Source organism: Panulirus ornatus, chromosome 55, assembly GCF_036320965.1.
Source record: "Panulirus ornatus isolate Po-2019 chromosome 55, ASM3632096v1, whole genome shotgun sequence".
Taxonomy (NCBI): Eukaryota; Metazoa; Arthropoda; class Malacostraca; order Decapoda; family Palinuridae; genus Panulirus; species Panulirus ornatus.
In genome coordinates this window covers 18,845,605-18,864,202 of record NC_092278.1, presented here as the reverse complement: position 1 = coordinate 18,864,202, position 18,598 = coordinate 18,845,605, and the positions used below count along the sequence as shown (strand labels likewise).

General features: G+C 40.3%; 1 protein-coding gene across 1 annotated transcript in view; it reads left to right on the top strand.

The window, feature by feature from the left end:
• Positions 1-6,602, top strand: part of LOC139765496 (BTB/POZ domain-containing protein 6-B-like) — a 36,034-nt gene extending 29,432 nt beyond the window's left edge. Inside the window, exon 9 of the mRNA XM_071692952.1 lies at positions 2,549-6,602. Coding sequence (XP_071549053.1) covers positions 2,549-2,842 — 294 coding nt within the window. The 3' untranslated portion in view covers positions 2,843-6,602. The remainder of the gene's footprint in view (positions 1-2,548) is intronic.
• The last annotated feature ends 11,996 nt before the right edge of the window (positions 6,603-18,598 follow it).

Below are 18,598 nucleotides of genomic sequence, written 5' to 3'. Positions count from 1 at the left end.
ACATACCTACACAGCTTTCCATGGTTTACCCCAGACGCTTCACATGCCTCGATTCAATCCACTGACAGCACGTCAACCCCGGTATACCACATCGCTCCAATTCACTCTATTCCTTGCCCTCCTTTCACCCTCCTGCATGTTCAGGCCCCGATCACACAAAATCTTTTTCACTCCATCTTTCCACCTCCAATTTGGTCTCCCTCTTCTCCTCGTTCCCTCCACCTCCGACACATATATCCTCTTGGTCAATCTTTCCTCACTCATTCTCTCCATGTGCCCAAACCACTTCAAAACACCCTCTTCTGCTCTCTCAACCACGCTCTTTTTATTTCCACACATCTCTCTTACCCTTACGTTACTCACTCGATCAAAACACCTCACACCACACATTGTCCTCAAACATCTCATTTCCAGCACATCCATCCTCCTGCGCACAACTCTATCCATAGCCCACGCCTCGCAACCATACAACATTGTTGGAACCACTATTCCTTCAAACATACCCATTTTTGCTTTCTGAGATAATGTTCTCGACTTCCACACATTCTTCAAGGCCCCCAGAATTTTCGCCCCCTCCCCACCCTATGATCCACTTCCGCTTCCATGGTTCCATCCGCTATATCATGCTATATTTTAAAATGTTATGTAACATTAGTTGAAGGGATACATTGTTACTCATTTATACTTAATTTTGTGGATAGACATTTGCAGTTCAATAGGCTGTGGCCAGTGGTTACCAGAGAAACCAATAGACACATCACCTCACTACTGTACACATTTTCCCTCTCCACCACTGCCACCTCCATCATCACCACAACCTCTATTATCACCACCTAAGTCATAATTTCAGTGTTGCAGTGGTGGATTAGTTTCACTCAGAGCAGAGCTGTATGGTATCCACTGTCTCTTGCCTTCCACCTACCTCCTGCCCAGTGCATGTCACTGACCACTCTGCCTCTCTCACTCATTCTACTACAGTCTTCACGATTCATTAAATGACTTTAATTATACAATTTCATACACCATTATTTGTGAATTAGTAATTACTCTAATAATTTGTTTATTAATACCTCATACAATACTGTATACATCTCATAGGTAAAAAATAATTTCATCAAGAATGCATCTCCATATATGCAGTGGTATAATGACCCTGGAAAAAGATGATTTGCTTAGGACTCCATTTTCCAGGAATATACACTGAGCACTAATCAGGGAATTAATATAATATATATATTTATTATATTCATTTATATTTTTTATTTTATTATATTTCGTCGCTGGCTCCTGCATTAGCGAGGTAACACAAGGAAACTGACAAAAGAATGGCCAATCCCACCCAGTCACTTTCCTCTCTTCCTACTTGTACACATACCTTACATCCTTGATAAAAACTTTTCACTGCTTCTAGCAACCTTCCACAGAGCATCTCTATCAACTCTTTATCATATGCCTTCTCCAGATCCACAAATGCCACATACAAATCCATCTGTTTTTCCAAGCACCTCTCACACACACTCTTCAAAGCAAACAGCTGATCCATACATCCCCCACCACTTCTGAAACTGCACCACCCCTCCACAGTCCGATGCCCTGCACATGCCCCCACCCTCTCAATCAACACTCTCCCACACAACTCCCCAGGAACACTCAACAAACTTACACCTCTGTAATTTGAACAGCACCACCCATGCATTCCGCCAATCCTCAGGCACCCCACCAAGAGCCACAAATACATCGAACATCCCCAATATATATATATATATATATATATATATATATATATATATATATATATATTTTATATAGTAACATTTTTTGTGTATACTAAGCTTATCAAATGAATAAGTGTTTAGACTGCAACAGTTGGTAGGGACATAACGTAAGAGCCTCAAAAAATACTGAGATGTTGTTCTCTGCCAGTGGCCTGTTAAGGGCGAGACACTAAAGGCTAAGAAGGGGCACTGGAGTTTCAACAGTTATTCAAACTTATGCTGGGCAACCCACTTCAGGGAGTTTCCAAAGGGAACAGGCATCAGAGGTATAGATCGATAAATTGATTGTGCCCATAGCAAAGAACCACAAGAAAAAAAGGGACGAGTATGACACCAGCATCTTTAAATTTATAGGGTTTCATTCTTTATTTCATACTTGTTCACTGTTTTCAGCATTAGTGAGGAAGTGCCACGGACAGATAAAGGAAACTTAATTCGCTTATATCCATTCTTAAGCCATCACTTTTAATGCACTGAAACCATTCAGCATGGGTGGTGGTGGTGATGATTGACTTGTTTCAGTGTCTTTGGTTATTCCAGAGGCATAGTTGCTATGTATTCCCTTGTTTCTTCCATTTGTAATTTTCAGTGGGAGCCCTTATTGGTTGAAGTTGTTTTCTTACCCCCACTGTACTGCGATAGCCATATTTGTCTTTAATAATTATAGAATAATTTTTGTTCGTTATATATGTTACTTTATTTCCTTTCAGTTATTTTCATTAATTACAAATTGTTATATGAGAAATCCTCTGATAATGTATTTTGTTTTACAGGTATTAGCTGAGAGCACAACAAAATTCTTTTCAGATGGCTCATCAAATACTTTTCACGTGTACTTCTCTCACCCGGTGCAAGTGGAGCGTGATGTATATTATACTGCATCTGCAATTTTAGATGGAGCAGAATTATCATATTTTGGTCAAGAAGGCATGAGTGAGGTTAACATGGGAGCTCTTACTTTCATGTTTCACTGTTCATCCGAGAGTACTAATGGTACAGGTGTTCAAGGAGGCCAGATCCCAGAACTTATATTTTATGGCCCAACACTTGAGGTGACTGATAAATAGTTTCTTCCTTAAGAAGATATTGTAATTCTAGCTTAAACAATGGTTATACCATTATATGTATTATAGAACTTTAAGGACACCTATATATGGTGGTATAAATCTTCCTCTTTCAACACTGGGCATGTAGTCAATGCTCATAATTATGGAAACCAATCATGATGATGACTGAAATATAAAAATGTATTGTTTAACTAGACAGTTTTGGTGAATGTAAATTTAGAATTGGTACAGGAAAACTAATGGATTTATTATTCATTCAGCAATTTGGTGATTCGATGTAGAAGCAAAATGAAACGATTAATTCTTATCAAAAATGTATAATAGGTTATCCTCTAGGCAGAGTACTATTTGTTTCCATTTAATGAAAAAGAAATACAGTATAAATTTGCCATACCTAAGGTTACTGTTAATTCATTTGTTTGTGGATTTGCCCGTATACTGTCATATTTACTCATTTCCTGATATATTTTCTTAAACCTGAGGCCATTTTTTTCAAATCCAATAAATTAAAGTTCTTGGTAATGTTATGCAGTGTTACATAGATGCTCTATAGTCACATTTGTAAATATTTACTTCTTAAGCCAGCAAGACAGTAGCTTTTACCCAAGTTTAAGATAGAGAACTGTACTGTTAATCAGTGCCTCATGCATAACCCTGGTGTTTTATTCATATTACCATCATGGGCCTTAAGCACTTTGTATGGATCATTTTTACAACTTAATCAATACTACAGATATAAGGGAGGTCCTGACATTTTCAGATTTTCCATCATTTCTCTATCTAGTTATAACAGTTCTTTATTTCTACTTTGTATCATATACATCTTTGTGGATCTACTGTCATTAATCACTTGTTTGCTATGTTAGATAGCACAGTCATGAGATTGTATAGAACAGGCTAGGCCTTGGCTCTTCAGCTCCAACGGTTTCCTAGCCAGTTTTATACACCATAGATATAACATTTTGTTTTGTGTCTGTACAGTATACAAATGTATTTCATAAAACTACTTAGTTTTTGTTACAGGAAACTCTTTTGCTTCATGATCCAGTTGAAGGGAAAATACTCTTTTCCCTTATAGTACCTAAAAATGTACCACTAATATTGTAGGATAAGCAAAAGAGTGTCCAAATCTGAAAATTTGTTGCTACTCACTTATTGTGTGAGCATTTCTCATGACAGCTAGAGGATGGATGTGAGCAAATGAGGCCTTTCTTCATCTATTTCTGCACTACCTTGCTAGTGCAGAAAATGCCAAAGTATGAAAGAAAAAAAAAAAAATATATATATATATATATATATATATATATATATATATATATATATATATTCCTACCCCAAAGTCCCTTCTATCCTTATGAAACTCCTGCAGCACTCTGCAAGATGGCAATATCAACTGGTTGGGACCACAGGTTGTATTGTGATGTATGCAAGTCTAAATGCAATACAGTAAGCACTCGGTGTCTACTTCATGGTTGTTGCAAAGTGGGCATGAGGGGGGGGTCTTCGAATGTGATGAAATGGCATTTGTAGTGTTGTTGTGATGGGTGGAGTCCAGACTGCAAGTAAGGAGAATAGTGTGGCTCACGTTTATCTTTGGTTTCTGACTGGTGATGTCTGTTGGTTAGAGTTTAATAAAGAGTTGTGGGGTTGTTTAGTGCCTATCTGGTTATTTTGATGTATTTGTTTTGTCATTTGTTATATTTGTTGTTGGTACAGGGATCTGCGAGTTGATGTTACCGAAGTGTGAGGCAGGAACAAGCTTTCAGTTTCCACTTGTGATTGGCAGTTCGATGCAAGTGGTAAATGGTTTAGGGAAAAGGGTTTAGATGTGTTGCAGAGAGAGTACCAAGCATGTTGAGGTAGAACTGTATTGGGAGGATTGAAATTTCTCGGTGATGTATGGTATGTTTGTTCATTTTTTTTTCAGTTTGGATACTAGGGAGAGAAATGATATTGGGTAGTAGGAGGGAGAGTTGGTTTGGAGGGTCTTTGTAACATATTTTATTGGTAGGCTTCCTTATGTTTGGGGTATAGTTGTGTAACCAGTAATAGTGTAAGATATCAAAGTGCTTTGATTGCAAGTGGGCCATTGTGTTTCCGAGTTCTTTGAGGTTTAAATTGCATTGCTTGTATGTTTCTTGAAATTTGTGGAGGTCTTTCAAGACTTTTGGTTTGTGGCTAATCTTCGAGTAGTATCTCTGAAGTATGTTGTCATTTCTTTGGTGAGGCTTTATCATTGAGAATACAGTTTCACCAAAGGAGTCTACACCATGCTGCAGGAACCTCTGGAAAGAGATAGTGGAATTAGTTATACAGAAAAATACATTTTTTCTTTCCTAATCGCCATTTCCCACATTAGCGAGGTAGTGTCAAGAACAGAGGACTGAACCTTGGAGGGAAAATCAACACTTTGACCCCCTTCTCTGTTCCTTCTTTTGGAAAAGTAAAATCTGGAGGGAAGGTTATCCAGCCACAACTCTCATCCCTTTTAGTTGCCTTCTATGACACACAGGGAATACCTGGGAAGTATTCTTTCTCCCCTATCCCATATATATATATATATATATATATATACACCTCGCTAACGCGGGAGACAGCGACAAAGCAAAATTATAATAAAAAATAATATATTATATGTGCTGGAGGCAGAGGGAACAAGGAGAAGCAGGAGACCAAATTGGAGGTGGAAGGATGGTGTGAAAAAACATTTGAGCAATTGCGAACTGTTCCAAGGAACAAAGTGAATTGGAATGATGTGGTATGCTGGGGTCGACGTGCTGTCAATTGACTGAACCAGGGCATGTGAAACATCTGGGGTAAACCAAGGAAATGTCTGTGGGCGCTGGATGTAGATAGGGAGCTATGTTTTCGGTGCATTACACATGACAGCTAGAGACTGAGTGAGTGAATGTGGCCTTTTTTGTCTGCTTTCCTGGTGCTACCTCGCTGACGCAGGGGGTGGTGATGCTATTTCCTGAGGGGCAGGGTGGTGCCAGAATGGATGAAGGCAAGTGAGTATGAATATGTACATGTATATGGCTGTGTATGTATATATGTGTGTATATGAGTGGATGGCTCTTTCTTCGTCTGTTTCCTGGCACTACCTCACTGATGCGGGAATAGGTGATAAACATACAAATCTCCAACAGCCAGGAGCAAACCCAGGACCCATGTGCAACAAGCGGAAGTATTACTGCTAGGCTATGATCGCCCCTAAATAAGGAAATGACTATTTGAATACTATGTACTCGAATACCCTTCATCTCACGTTGGTGAGCAACAGGGTCTACACCGGTCATTTCCCATCAGGCTCACAGCCAGCAGATAGCATTTTATTAACCTAACTACAACGTGGAGGAATATGAATCTGAACAAAGTGCATATGAACGTGCATCTTCATAGAATATGCATATATATATGAAGGAGTAATCACGCTGCAGCAGTTCAAGTAATTTAATCAACTGAAACTTTACAATACACAAAAAAAATTTCCCACATGATACATGTAATGCATTGTAAAGTTTCAATAAACTGAATAATCATCTGAACTTCTACTGAAGTGTGATTGCCCTCCATAAAAATTATCACTGACTAGTGTGATTGTCATACAAGCTATATATATATATATATATATATATATATATATATATATATATATTGAATATGAAATGGTGTGGATAAGAGAAAGTGAGCTATGCAGTATAATTCCTAACAAAATCTTAATGTAAAGAATCTCATTGCTATTAAAGTTATTTCTGTACTCTGGATGTTACTAACTATATTACCTGTGATAAAAACTCTTTTGAGTCAAAAAATGAAAATTAGTTTGACACTAATTCATGATTTGACTTCACAGCCCTATTCATAGGTCCCCTTGCTTACTGCAATTTTGCCCTCTGCCAGTGGTCTTTAAATGGTAATGCACTTAAGGCAAAGAAGCAGCACTAGAATTCACTAGTTATGGAAGCTCTACTGCTGTGGCCACCCTGTCAAGAGAGTTCCAGTTGCAAAAAGCGTCAGAGATATACATAGATCAATATATAGATGCATATCATTTTACTAACTACAAAACACATATATGTGGATTTTTCCACGCACTGGTTGTGTTACATAGCCATGGGGTGCTTATGATCAAGGATTTAGTGTGGTGTTGGTGAGATCTGTACTGTGATGTACAAGTGAAGTCACTGTCAACCTAACCTTGTCATCCACACTCACTGCATTCTTTTTTCTTACTGTAAATCTCATGGAACTCCCTAAGTGATCTCAATACAAAATTTTAATACCTAAATTTTAACTTTCTAGCTCAGTTTTGCCCTTACATATGGTACAGGATGGTATTGAGAGCAAAAAGGAACTTAACTGGCCTTCCAAGTAGTGAGAGGGGAGCATTTGCCTGAGGTACCTTGGTGTTAATGAGTCAAAAGTGTGAATCAGAGATGTGAAATTTTCACAACAGGCTTTTAAGTATGTTTCAAGGGTCTCTTCCCTAAACCCTAACAGGACTAGTACCATGCCAACCATGGTGACAGTAACCTGGAGTCTTTCAGGAACATACCCTATGTTAACAAGGGACTGCTGCAAATTGGGCTATTAAGACCCTGCATTATAGATAAATATTAAAATAACTTAACTATGACATATCTTGTGAAGCATCATGTGATATAGTTTTACATTATCGTAATAAAAAATAATCAGTCCTAGTTACCATTTCCTGTATATTATAGGCATTAATAGAAGCATATATGCTGATAAACATGGAAAATGAAATATAAGTTCCCAAGTGCACTTTTGTGTAGGTAACTCCCCTAATGATTAATCTTTACACAAAAGTGCACTTGGGAACTATTGTTTCATTTTCCTCATGGTGATCAGCAAATAATAAATCATGCACACCACTGTAACAATCACCAATGGAAAGAGAAAATAAGAACAGGAAGTACTTCCATTTATTACATCCTCAGAGGATGTTTAATAAACAAAAGTACTAACACTAACTGCTCTTATTTTCTCCAAACTCAAAACTGACCGTGCCCAAATGCTGTAGTTCTGCAAGTATCTACTCTCATGATTTTTCTAACCTAATCACTTTTTACACTTAAGTTATTCAACATCATGAGTAAACATTTCAATGGTCTCGATGCACACATCTAATCTCTTGCTGTAAAATGACCAAAGGCTACCACCCACGTACAACTCCATGGTTTACCCAAACATCTTTATATGCTCTGGTTCAGCCTACTGGCAGCACGTCTTCCCTCCCCCATTGCTCTGATTCATTTTGTTTAATGCTATGCCTCATGTGCTCCTGAATGTTCAAGAGCTAATATCCTACAGCTTCATTAACTCCATCTCTCCATTTCCTTTGTGTTCTCCTTTTGCTACTTCTTACAAACTGACTGATCAATTACAATATCAAAAATCATCTCCATGTTGACATTTTCTTATGTAACAATAAAATATCTAAGAAATATAATACATCTTGTAAGTATATTGGGTTCTCCCTTAGGAAACCATCTTGCTAGATCCACACCTATTTGTTGCTTGGGCTGAACACTAATCTCTCAGCTGCCAGGAACTCCCATCTCCTGATATCCCACATTTTGTTGTTGCTGGACTCTCCATTCTCTTTTTCATGTATTGTGCAGAAGTCCTCAGACTGGGGTCCATTCTGCTGTGGGGTATACAGAAGTGAGCATCAAACTAGGTACCACTGCTGCCTTTGCTTTCTGATCAGCTTGTTCACTACCAGGAATAATAACAGAATCAGGTCTGCACAAACATCTTTCTCAGTCTCTTTTCATTATGCATCTCCATATGCCCAAACCATTCAGCAGTACCTGGTTGACCCTCTCATTCAGAGTGCAGTTACTGCCACACCTCTTACTGAAACATATTCCTTACAAGATCAAACCACGATGTGCCAAACATCATCCTCAACCATTTATATCTCTAAAACATCCACCTTTCTCTCTTTTGCATTACTAGCCCATGACTTGCATCCACACAATACTGATGGGACTACTATACCTTCAAAACATGCCCATCTTTCCCTAAAAAACAATGGTGTTTCCTTCCAGACATTCCTTAAAACACTCCTTAACACACCTAGGACCTCTTCCACCTGACTCATTTTACCCTTATGGTTCCATTTGCAACTACATCCTCTGAAAGGTACCAAAGCATTCCACATTTTCCAGATTCTCCTAAATTTCAATACACACTCAAATACTTGTCTCACACTCTGCTGCAACCTCTTACCTTATTTTCACTGAGATATTTTCAACTTCCTCTTATTCCATACTTTCATAAACTGTGCCAAAAACTTCTGAAAGATTCTCTTTGGAGTCTGCCATCACAGCCTTATCATTGGCAACCTGCAACTTAAATATCTTCCATGTCCCAACTCCCCCAGCATACTGCAGACCTTCATCTTGCTTACAGACTCAAGGATTTAACTCTTACCACACCATACACAAACATTTAGAATATATCTAAAGAAGATAAAAATAATGAACTAAAACTATGCATTACCATGATTCTGTCAGCTTTCTCCATAATTGCTCAGGATATGCCTTCCTCCATCCATCTGTGACTGAAGTGCCAGGTTCCATGCTGTACAAATGAAAAATGACAATCTGTTTAATGTAAAATAAGTTGTGTCAGAACTTGTAACAGAATATAAGTATGGGTCAGAGACTGATTTATATCCCCTTTTACAAAATTGGGTTAACTCTGCCTGACCTTTTCTCTCCTTGCATATCCCACACACAGCAGGGTAGGATGTATTTTAAAATACTTTTTCAGGTTAAAGCAATCAAAACTTTTTTTTACTGAAGTGTGTAGGACCATAGGCATTGCGAAAAAAGGGATTTTTCTGGTCCATGGAACCTCCTCCATTGGGGCCTTGCTCCCCTATCCTATGTATGGTCAATATTGCCTCCCGTTATTTGGGAAAATGGGGCAGATGGGAAAAATACACATCTAATAAAGTACACTAAGTGAAATGTGGGAAATTGGGGTGGGGGACAGAATGCACACTAAGAAACTACAGCATATAAAAAAAAAGTTACTTAAAAAAATCTCAATAGAAACAAAACAGAGGTAAATATCACTAAACAAAAAATCATTGGTACTTCAACACACAACCTAAAGGATATAAACACAAATAGCAATCAAACAACACTTGCACTATGGTTTCAATTTTCAAAGCAGTATAGCACAAATGAGAGGCTAAGATTTCTCCCATTCTCTTGGAAGTAGTAGGTGTTAGGCAACTATCTACCAGGGATGTATTAGCAATACTATCTACCTGGGTACTAGGAAGGTTAGCAACAACTGTGCAGTGAGCTTGCTCTTCAAAAGCTGCTTAGGTTCATTCCTTTTGCCCAGGTTGCTGCCTTTTCTTCCTGCCTTACCTGATTTCCTATACAGCATATACCATATATATATATATATATATATATATATATATATATATATATATATATATATATATATATATATATATTGGTGTTACCAAATTCTGCTTGCTTAAGGTTACATTACAGGTGAATTCACCTTTGGCAAGGCTGTGTCACTGAGATTACAGTCTCATAAAAATATTTCCAACTCCAAAGGAGTGATATTTCCTGCTAATGGAAGTATCACAACCTTGGACTGTAGGAGCCTTTAAGAAAGTTGAGTAATGCCAGGACTCTTCCTTAGAAATTTGTCTGGAGGTATTTTTTAAAAAAATTAAATCTTTTGAGAGACTAAAAGGGTTAGAATAATAATGAAAATACAGGAAATCAAGTGTAATTATGATAGAGTTGATAGAGATGCTCTGTGGAAGATATTAAGAATATATGGTGTGGGAGGCAAGTTGTTAAAAGCAGTGAAAAGTTTTTATCGAGGATGTAAGGCATGTGCACGTGTAGGAAGAGAGGAAAGTGATTGGTTCTCAGTAAATGTTGGTTGCGGCAGGGGTGTGTGATGTCTCTATGGTTGCTTAATATGTTTATGAAGGGTTGTTGGGGAGGTAAATGCAAGAGTTTTGGAAAGAGGGGTAAGTATGCAGTATGTGGTGTATAAGAGCTTGGGAAGTGAGTCAGTTGTTGTTCGCTGATGATACAGCGCTGGTGGCTGATTCGTGTGAGAAACTGCAGAAGCTGGTGACTGAGTTTGGTAAAGTGTGTGAAAGAAGAAAGCTGAGAGTATATGTGTATAAGAGCAAGATTATTAGGTACAGTAGGGTTGAGGGACAAGTCAATTGGGAGGTAAGTTTGAATGGAGAATAACTGGATGAAGTGAAGTGTTTTAGATATCTGGGAGTGGATTTGGCAGCTGATGGAACAATGGAAGTGGAAGTGAATCATAGGGTGGGGGATGGGGCGAAAATTCTGGGAGCCTTGAAGAATGGAAGTCGGGAACATTATCTAGGAAAGCAAAAATGGGATGTTTGAAGGAACAGTGGTTCTAACAATGTTATATGGTTGCGAGGCGTGGGCTGTGGATAGAGTTGTGCGCAGGAAGGTGAATGTGCTGGAAATGAGATGTTTGAGTACAATATGTGGTGTGAGGTGGTTTGATCGAGTGAGTAATGTAAGGGTAAGAGAGATGTGTGGAAATAAAGAGTGTGGTTGAGAGAGCAGAAGAGGGTGTTTTGAAATGGTTTGGTCACATGGAGAGAATGAGTGAGGAAAGATTGACCAAGAGGATATATGTGTCAGAGGTGGAGGGAACGAGAAGTGGGAGACCAAATTGGAGGTGGAAAGATGGAGTGAAAAAGATTTTGAGTGATCGGGGCCTGAACATGCAGGAGGGTGAAAGGCGTGCAAGGAATAGAGTGAACTGGAACAATGTGGTATACCAGGGTTGACGTGCTGTCAGTGGATTGAACCAGGGCATGTGAAGCGTCTGGGGTGAACCATGTGGGGCCTGGATGTGGAAAGGGAGCTGTGGTTTCGGTGCTTTATTACATGACAGCTAGAGACTGAGTGTGAACGAATGGGACCTTTGTTGTCTTTTCCTAGCGCTACCTCACACACATGAGGGGGGAGGGGGTTGTTATTCCATGTGTGGCGAGGTGGCGATGGGAATAAATAAAGGCAGACAGTATGATTATGTACATGTGTATATATGTATATGTCTGTGTGTGTATATATATATATATATGTGTACATCGAGATGTATAGGTATGCATATTTGCGTGTGTGGACGTGTATGTACATACATGTGTATGTGGGTGGGTTGGGCCATTCTTTAGTCTGTTTCCTTAGGCTACCTCGCTAACATGGGAGACAGCGACAAAGCAAAATAAATAAATAAATAAAATATATATATATATATATATATATATATATATACACACATATTATCTATTATACTTGGTCGCCATTTCTCGCATTAGCGAGGTAGCACCAGGAAACAGGCAAAGAATGGCCCATCTACTTATATACACATATACATAAATGCCAATACACGTACATATACATATATACACATACACATCAACATACATACACATACATATATACACATATATACACATGCACATACATATTCATACCTGCTTGCCTTCATCCATTCCTGTTACTACCCCACTCCACAGGAAGCAGCATCGTTACCCCCTGCCTCAGCAAGGTAGCACCAGGAAAACACGAAAAATGCCACATTTGTTCACAGTCTGTAGCTGTCATGTGTAATGCACTGAAACCACAGACCTTTCCATGGTTTACCCCAGATGCTTCAAATGCCCTGGTTCAGTCCTTGGGACAGGGAAAAAAATATTGGCCATGTATTCCCTGCAAATCATAGAATTCAACTAAAACTGGTGGGAGTGGGGTGCTGGATATCATCCCCTCCTATTTACTTTCTAAATGAAGGGATAGAGAAGGGGGCTAAGTGAGGATTTTTCTCTCTACGGCTCAGTCATCTGTTTTTGATGCTACCTCGCTAATCCGGGAAATGGCAAATGCATATGTTAAAAATATTACCCTATGACCAATTTCTATGAAAGAATCCTAGTGTTACCCAAAACCCTTCTCAAGGATACTGCAGTCCAAGGTTGCAATTCTTCCAGTGACAAAAATTTAGACCACTATGGAGTGAGTTTTTGATAAGACTGTACTCCCAGGGATACAGCTTCACAAAAGGCGACTTTTCATTTGTAAAGTAACCCCAAACAAGCAGGGTCCTAAAACTTATGTTTCCAAAAATATGTTTTGGAAGGAGGTAAATAAAGTGTGTAAGACAAGGGAACAAATGGGAACATCAGTGAAGGGGGCTAATGGGGAGGTGATAACAAGTAATGGTGATGTGAGAAGGAGATGGAGTGAGTATTTTGAAGGTTTGTTGAATGTGTTTGATGATAAGAGTGGTAGATATAGGGTGTTTTGGTCGAGGTGGTGTGCAAAGTGAGAGGGTTAGGGAGAATTATTTGATAAACAGAGAGGTAGTAAAAGCTTTGTGGAAGATGAAAGCCAGCAAGGCAGCGGGTTTGGATGGTATTGCGGTGGAATTTATGAAAAAAAGGGGGTGACTGTATTGTTAACTGGTTGATAAGATTATTTAATGTATGTATGACTCATGGTGAGGTGCCTGAGGATTGGCAGAATGCTTGCATAGTGCCATTGTACAAAGCAAAGGGGATAAAAGTGAGTGCTCAAATTACAGAGGTATAAGTTTGTTGAGTATTCCTGGGAAATTATATGGGAGGGTATTGATTGAGAGAGTGAAGGCATGTACAGAGCATCAGACTGGGGAAGAGCAGTGTGGTTTCAGAAGTGGTAGAGGATGTGTGGATCAGGTGTTTTCTTTAAAGAATGTATGTGAGAAATACTTAGAAAAGCAAATGGATTTGTATGTAGCACTTATGGATCTGGAGAAGGCATATGATAGAGTTGATAGAGATGCTCTGTGGAAGGTATTAACCTTGGTGTGGGAGGCAAGTTGTTAGAAGCAGTGTAAAGTTTTTATCGAGGATGTAAGGCATGTGTACGTGTAGGAAGAGAGGAAGGTGACTGATTCTCAGTGAATATTGGTTTGCGGCAGCGGTGCGTGATGTCTCCATGGTTGTTTAATTTGTTTATGGTTGGGGTTGTTATGAAGATGAATGCAAGAGTTTTGGAAAGAGGGGCAAGTATGCAGTTTTTTATGGATGAGAGAGCTTGGGAAGCGAGTCAGTTGTTGTTCGCTGATGACACAGCGCTGGTGGCTGATTCATGTGAGAAACTGCAGAAGCTGGTGACTGAGTTTGGTAAAGTGTGTGAAAGAAGAAAGCTGAGAGTAAATGTGAATAAGAACAAGGTTATTAGGTACAGTAGGGTTGAGGGACAAGTCAATTGGGAGGTAAGTTTGAATGGAGAAAAACTAGAGGAAGTGAAGTGTTTTAGATATCTGGGAGTGGATTTGGCAGCAGATGGAACCATGGAAGCGGAAGTGAATCATAGGGTAGGGGAGGGAGCAAAAGTTCTGGGAGCATTGAAGAATGTGTGAAAGTCGAGAATGTTATCTTGGAAAGCAAAAATGGGTGTGTTTGAAGGAATAGTGGTTCCAACAATGATATATGGTTGCCAGGCGTGGGCTATAGATAGAGTTGTGCAGAGGAGGGTGGATATGCTGGAAATGAGATGTTTGAGGACAATATGCGGTGTGAGGTGGTTTGATCGAGTAAGGAATGAAAGGGTAAGAGAGATGTGTGGTAATAAAAAGTGTGTGGTTGAGAGAGCAGAAGAGGGTGTTTTTAAATGGTTTGGTCACATGGAGAGAATGAGTGAGGAAAGACTGACAAAGAGGATATATGTGTCAGAGGTGGAGGGAACGAGGAGAAGTGGGAGACCAAATTGGAGTATAAAGATGGAGTGAAAAAGATTTTGAGCGATCGGGGCCTGAACGTGCAGGAGGCAGAAAGGCATGCAAGGAATAGAGTGAATTGGAACGATGTGGTATACTGGGGTCGACATGCTGTCAATGGATTGAACCAGGGCATGTGAAGCATCTGGGGTAAACCATGGAAAGTTGTGTGGGGCCTGGATGTGGAAAGGGAGCTGTGGTTTCGGTGCATTATACATGACAGCTAGAGACTGAGTGTGAATGAATGTGGCCTTTGTTGTCGTTTCTGAGCGCTTCCTCGGGCACATGCGGGGGGAGGGGGTTGTTATTTCATGCGTGGCGGGGTGGCGATGGGAATGAATAATGGGAGACAGTAGAAATTATCCCTGGGGAGAGGGGAGAAAGAATACCTCCCACGCATTCCTCACGTATCATAGAAGGCGACTAAAGGGGACGGGAGCGGGGGGCCAGAAACCCTCCCCTCCATGTATTTTAACTTTCTAAAAGGGGAAACAGAAGAAGGAGTCAAGCGAGGAGTGCTTATCCTCCTCGAAGGCTTAGATTGGGGTGTCTAAATGTGTGTGGATGTAACCAACATGAGAAAAAAGGAGAGATAGGTAGTATGTTTGAGGAAAGGAAACTGGATGTTTTGGCTCTGAGTGAAACGAAGCTCAAGGGTAAAGGGGAGGAGTGGTTTGGGAATGTCTTGGGAGTAAAGTCAGGGGTTAGTGAGAGGACAAGAGCAAGGGAAGGAGTAGCACTACTCCTGAATCAGGAGTTGTGGGAGTATGTGATAGAGTGTAAGAAAGTAAATTCTAGATTGATATGGGTAAAACTGAAAGTTGATGGAGAGAGATGGGTGATTATTGGTGCATATGCACCTGGGCATGAGAAGAAAGATCATGAGAGGCAAGTGTTTTGGGAGCAGCTGAATGAGTGTGTTAGTGGTTTTGATGCACGAGACCGGGTTATAGTGATGGGTGATTTGAATGCAAAGGTGAGTAATGTGGCAGTTGAGGGAATAATTGGTATACATGGAGTGTTCAGTGTTGTAAATGGAAATGGTGAAGAGCTTGTAGATTTATGTGCTGAAAAAGGACTGGTGATTGGGAATACCTGGTTTAAAAAGCGAGATATACATAAGTATACGTATGTAAGTAGGAGAGATGGCCAGAGAGTATTATTGGATTAGGTGTTAATTGATAGACGCACGAAAGAGAGACTTTTGGATGTTAATGTGCTGAGAGGTGCAACTGGAGGGATGTCTGATCATTATCTTGTGGAGGCGAAGGTGAAGATTTGTGGGGGTTTTCCGAAAAGAAGAGAGAATGTTGGGGTGAAGAGAGTGGTGAGAGTAAGTGAGCTTGGGAAGGAGACTTGTGTGAGGAAGTACCAGGAGAGACTGAGTACAGAATGGAAAAAGGTGAAAACAAAGGAGGTAAGGGGAGTGGGGGAGGAATGGGATGTATTTAGGGAAGCAGTGAAGGCTTGCGCAAAAGATGCTTGTGGCATGAGAAGCGTGGGAGGTGGGTTGATTAGAAAAGGTAGTGAGTGGTGGGATGAAGAAGTAAGATTATTAGTGAAAGAGAAGAGAGAGGCATTTGCATGATTTTTGCAAGGAAAAAATGCAAATGAGTGGGAGAGGTATAAAAGAAAGAGGCAGGAGGTCAAGAGAAAGGTGCAAGAGGTGAAAAAGAGGGCAAATGAGAGTTGGGGTGAGAGAGTATCATTAAATTTCAGGGAGAATAAAAAGATGTTCTGGAAGGAGGTAAATAAAGTGCGTAAGACAAGGGAGCAAATGGGAACTTCAGTGAAGGGGGCTAATGGGGAGGTGATAACAAGTAGTGGTGATGTGAGAAGGAGATGGAGTGAGTATTTTGAAGGTTTGTTGAATGTGTTTGATGATAGAGTGGCAGATATAGGGTGTTTTGGTCGAGGTGGTGTGCAAAGTGAAAGGGTTAGGGAAAATGATTTGGTAAATAGAGAAGAGGTAGTAAAAGCTTTACGGAAGATGAAAGCCGGCAAGGCAGCAGGTTTGGATGATATTGCAGTGGAATTTATTAAAAAAGGGGGTGACTGTATTGTTGACTGGTTGGTAAGGTTATTTAATGTATGTATGATTCATGAAGAGGTGCCTGAGGATTGGTGGAATGCTTGCGTAGTGCCATTGTACAAAGGCAAAGGGGATAAGAGTGAGTGCTCAAATTACAGAGGTATAAGTTTGTTGAGTATTCCTGGTAAATTATATGGGAGGGTATTGATTGAGAGGGTGAAGGCATGTACAGAGCATCAGATTGGGGAAGAGCAGGGTGGTTTCAGAAGTGGTAGAGGATGTGTGGATCAGGTGTTTGCTTTGAAGAATGTATGTGAGAAATACTTAGAAAAACAAATGGATTTGTATGTAGCATTTATGGATCTGGAGAAGGCATATGATAGAGTTGATAGAGATACTCTGTGGAAGGTATTAAGAATATATGGTGTGGGAGGCAAGCTGTTAGAAGCAGTGAAAAGTTTTTATCGAGGATGTGTGGCATGTGTACGTGTAGGAAGAGAGGAAAGTGATTGGTTCTCTGTGAATGTAGGTTTGCGGCAGGGGTGTGTGATGTCTCCATGGCTGTTTAATTTGTTTATGGATGGGGTTGTTAGGGAGGTGAATGCAAGAGTTTTGGAAAGAGTATGCAGTCTGTTGTGGATGAGAGAGCTTGGGAAGTGAGTCAGTTGTTGTTCGTTGATGATACAGCGCTGGTGGCGGACTCATGTAAGAAACTGCAGAAGCTGGTGACTGAGTTTGGTATAGTGTGTGAAAGAAGAAAGTTAAGAGTAAATGTGAATAAGAGCAAGGTTATTAGGGAAAGTAGGGTTGAGGGTCAAGTCAATTGGGAGGTAAGTTTGAATGGAGAAAAACTGGAGGAAGTAAAGTGTTTTAGATATCTGGGAGTGGATCTGGCAGTGGATGGAACCATGGAAGTGGAAGTGAATCATAGGGTGGGGGAGGGGGCGAAAATTCTGGGAGCATTGAAGAATGTGTGGAAGTCGAGAACATTATCTCGGAAAGCAAAAATGGGTATGTTTGAAGGAATAGTGGTTCCAACAATGTTGTATGGTTGCGAGGCGTGGGCTATGGATAGAGTTGTGCGCAGGAGGGTGGATGTGCTGGAAATGAGATGTTTGAGGACAATATGTGATGAGAGGTGGTTTGATCGAGTAAGTAATGTAAGGGTAAGACAGATGTGTGGAAATAAAAAGAGTGTGGTTGAGAGAGCAGAAGAGGGTGTTTTGAAATGGTTTGGTCACATGGAGAGAATGAGTGAGGAAAGATTGACAAAGAGGATATATGTGTCGGAGGTGGAGGGAACGAGGAGAAGTGGGAGACCAAATTGGAGGTGGAAAGATGGAGTGAAAAAGATTTTGTGTGATTGGGGCCTGAACATGCAGGAGGGTGAAAGGAGGGCAACGAATAGAGTGAATTGGATCGATGTGGTATACCGGGGTTGACGTGCTGTCAGTGGATTGAATCAGGGCATGTGAAGCGTCTGGGGTAAACCATGGAAAGTTGTGTGGGGCCTGGATGTGGAAAGGGAGCTGTGGTTTCGGGCATTATTGCGTGGCAGCTAGAGACTGAGTATGAACGAATGGGGCCTTTGTTGTCTTTTCCTAGTGCTACCTCGCACACATGAGGGGGGAGGGGGAAGGTATTCCATGGGTGGCGAGGTGGCGATCGGAGTGAATGGGGGCAGACAGTGTGAATTGTGTGCATGGGTATATATGTATGTGTCTGTGTATGTATATATATGTGTACATTGAGATGTATAGGTATGTATATTTGCGTGTGTGGACGTTTGTGTGTATACATTGTGTATGGGGGTGGGTTGGGCCATTTCTTTCGTCTGTTTCCTTGCGCTACCTCGCAAACGCGGGAGACAGCGACAAGGCAAAATAAAT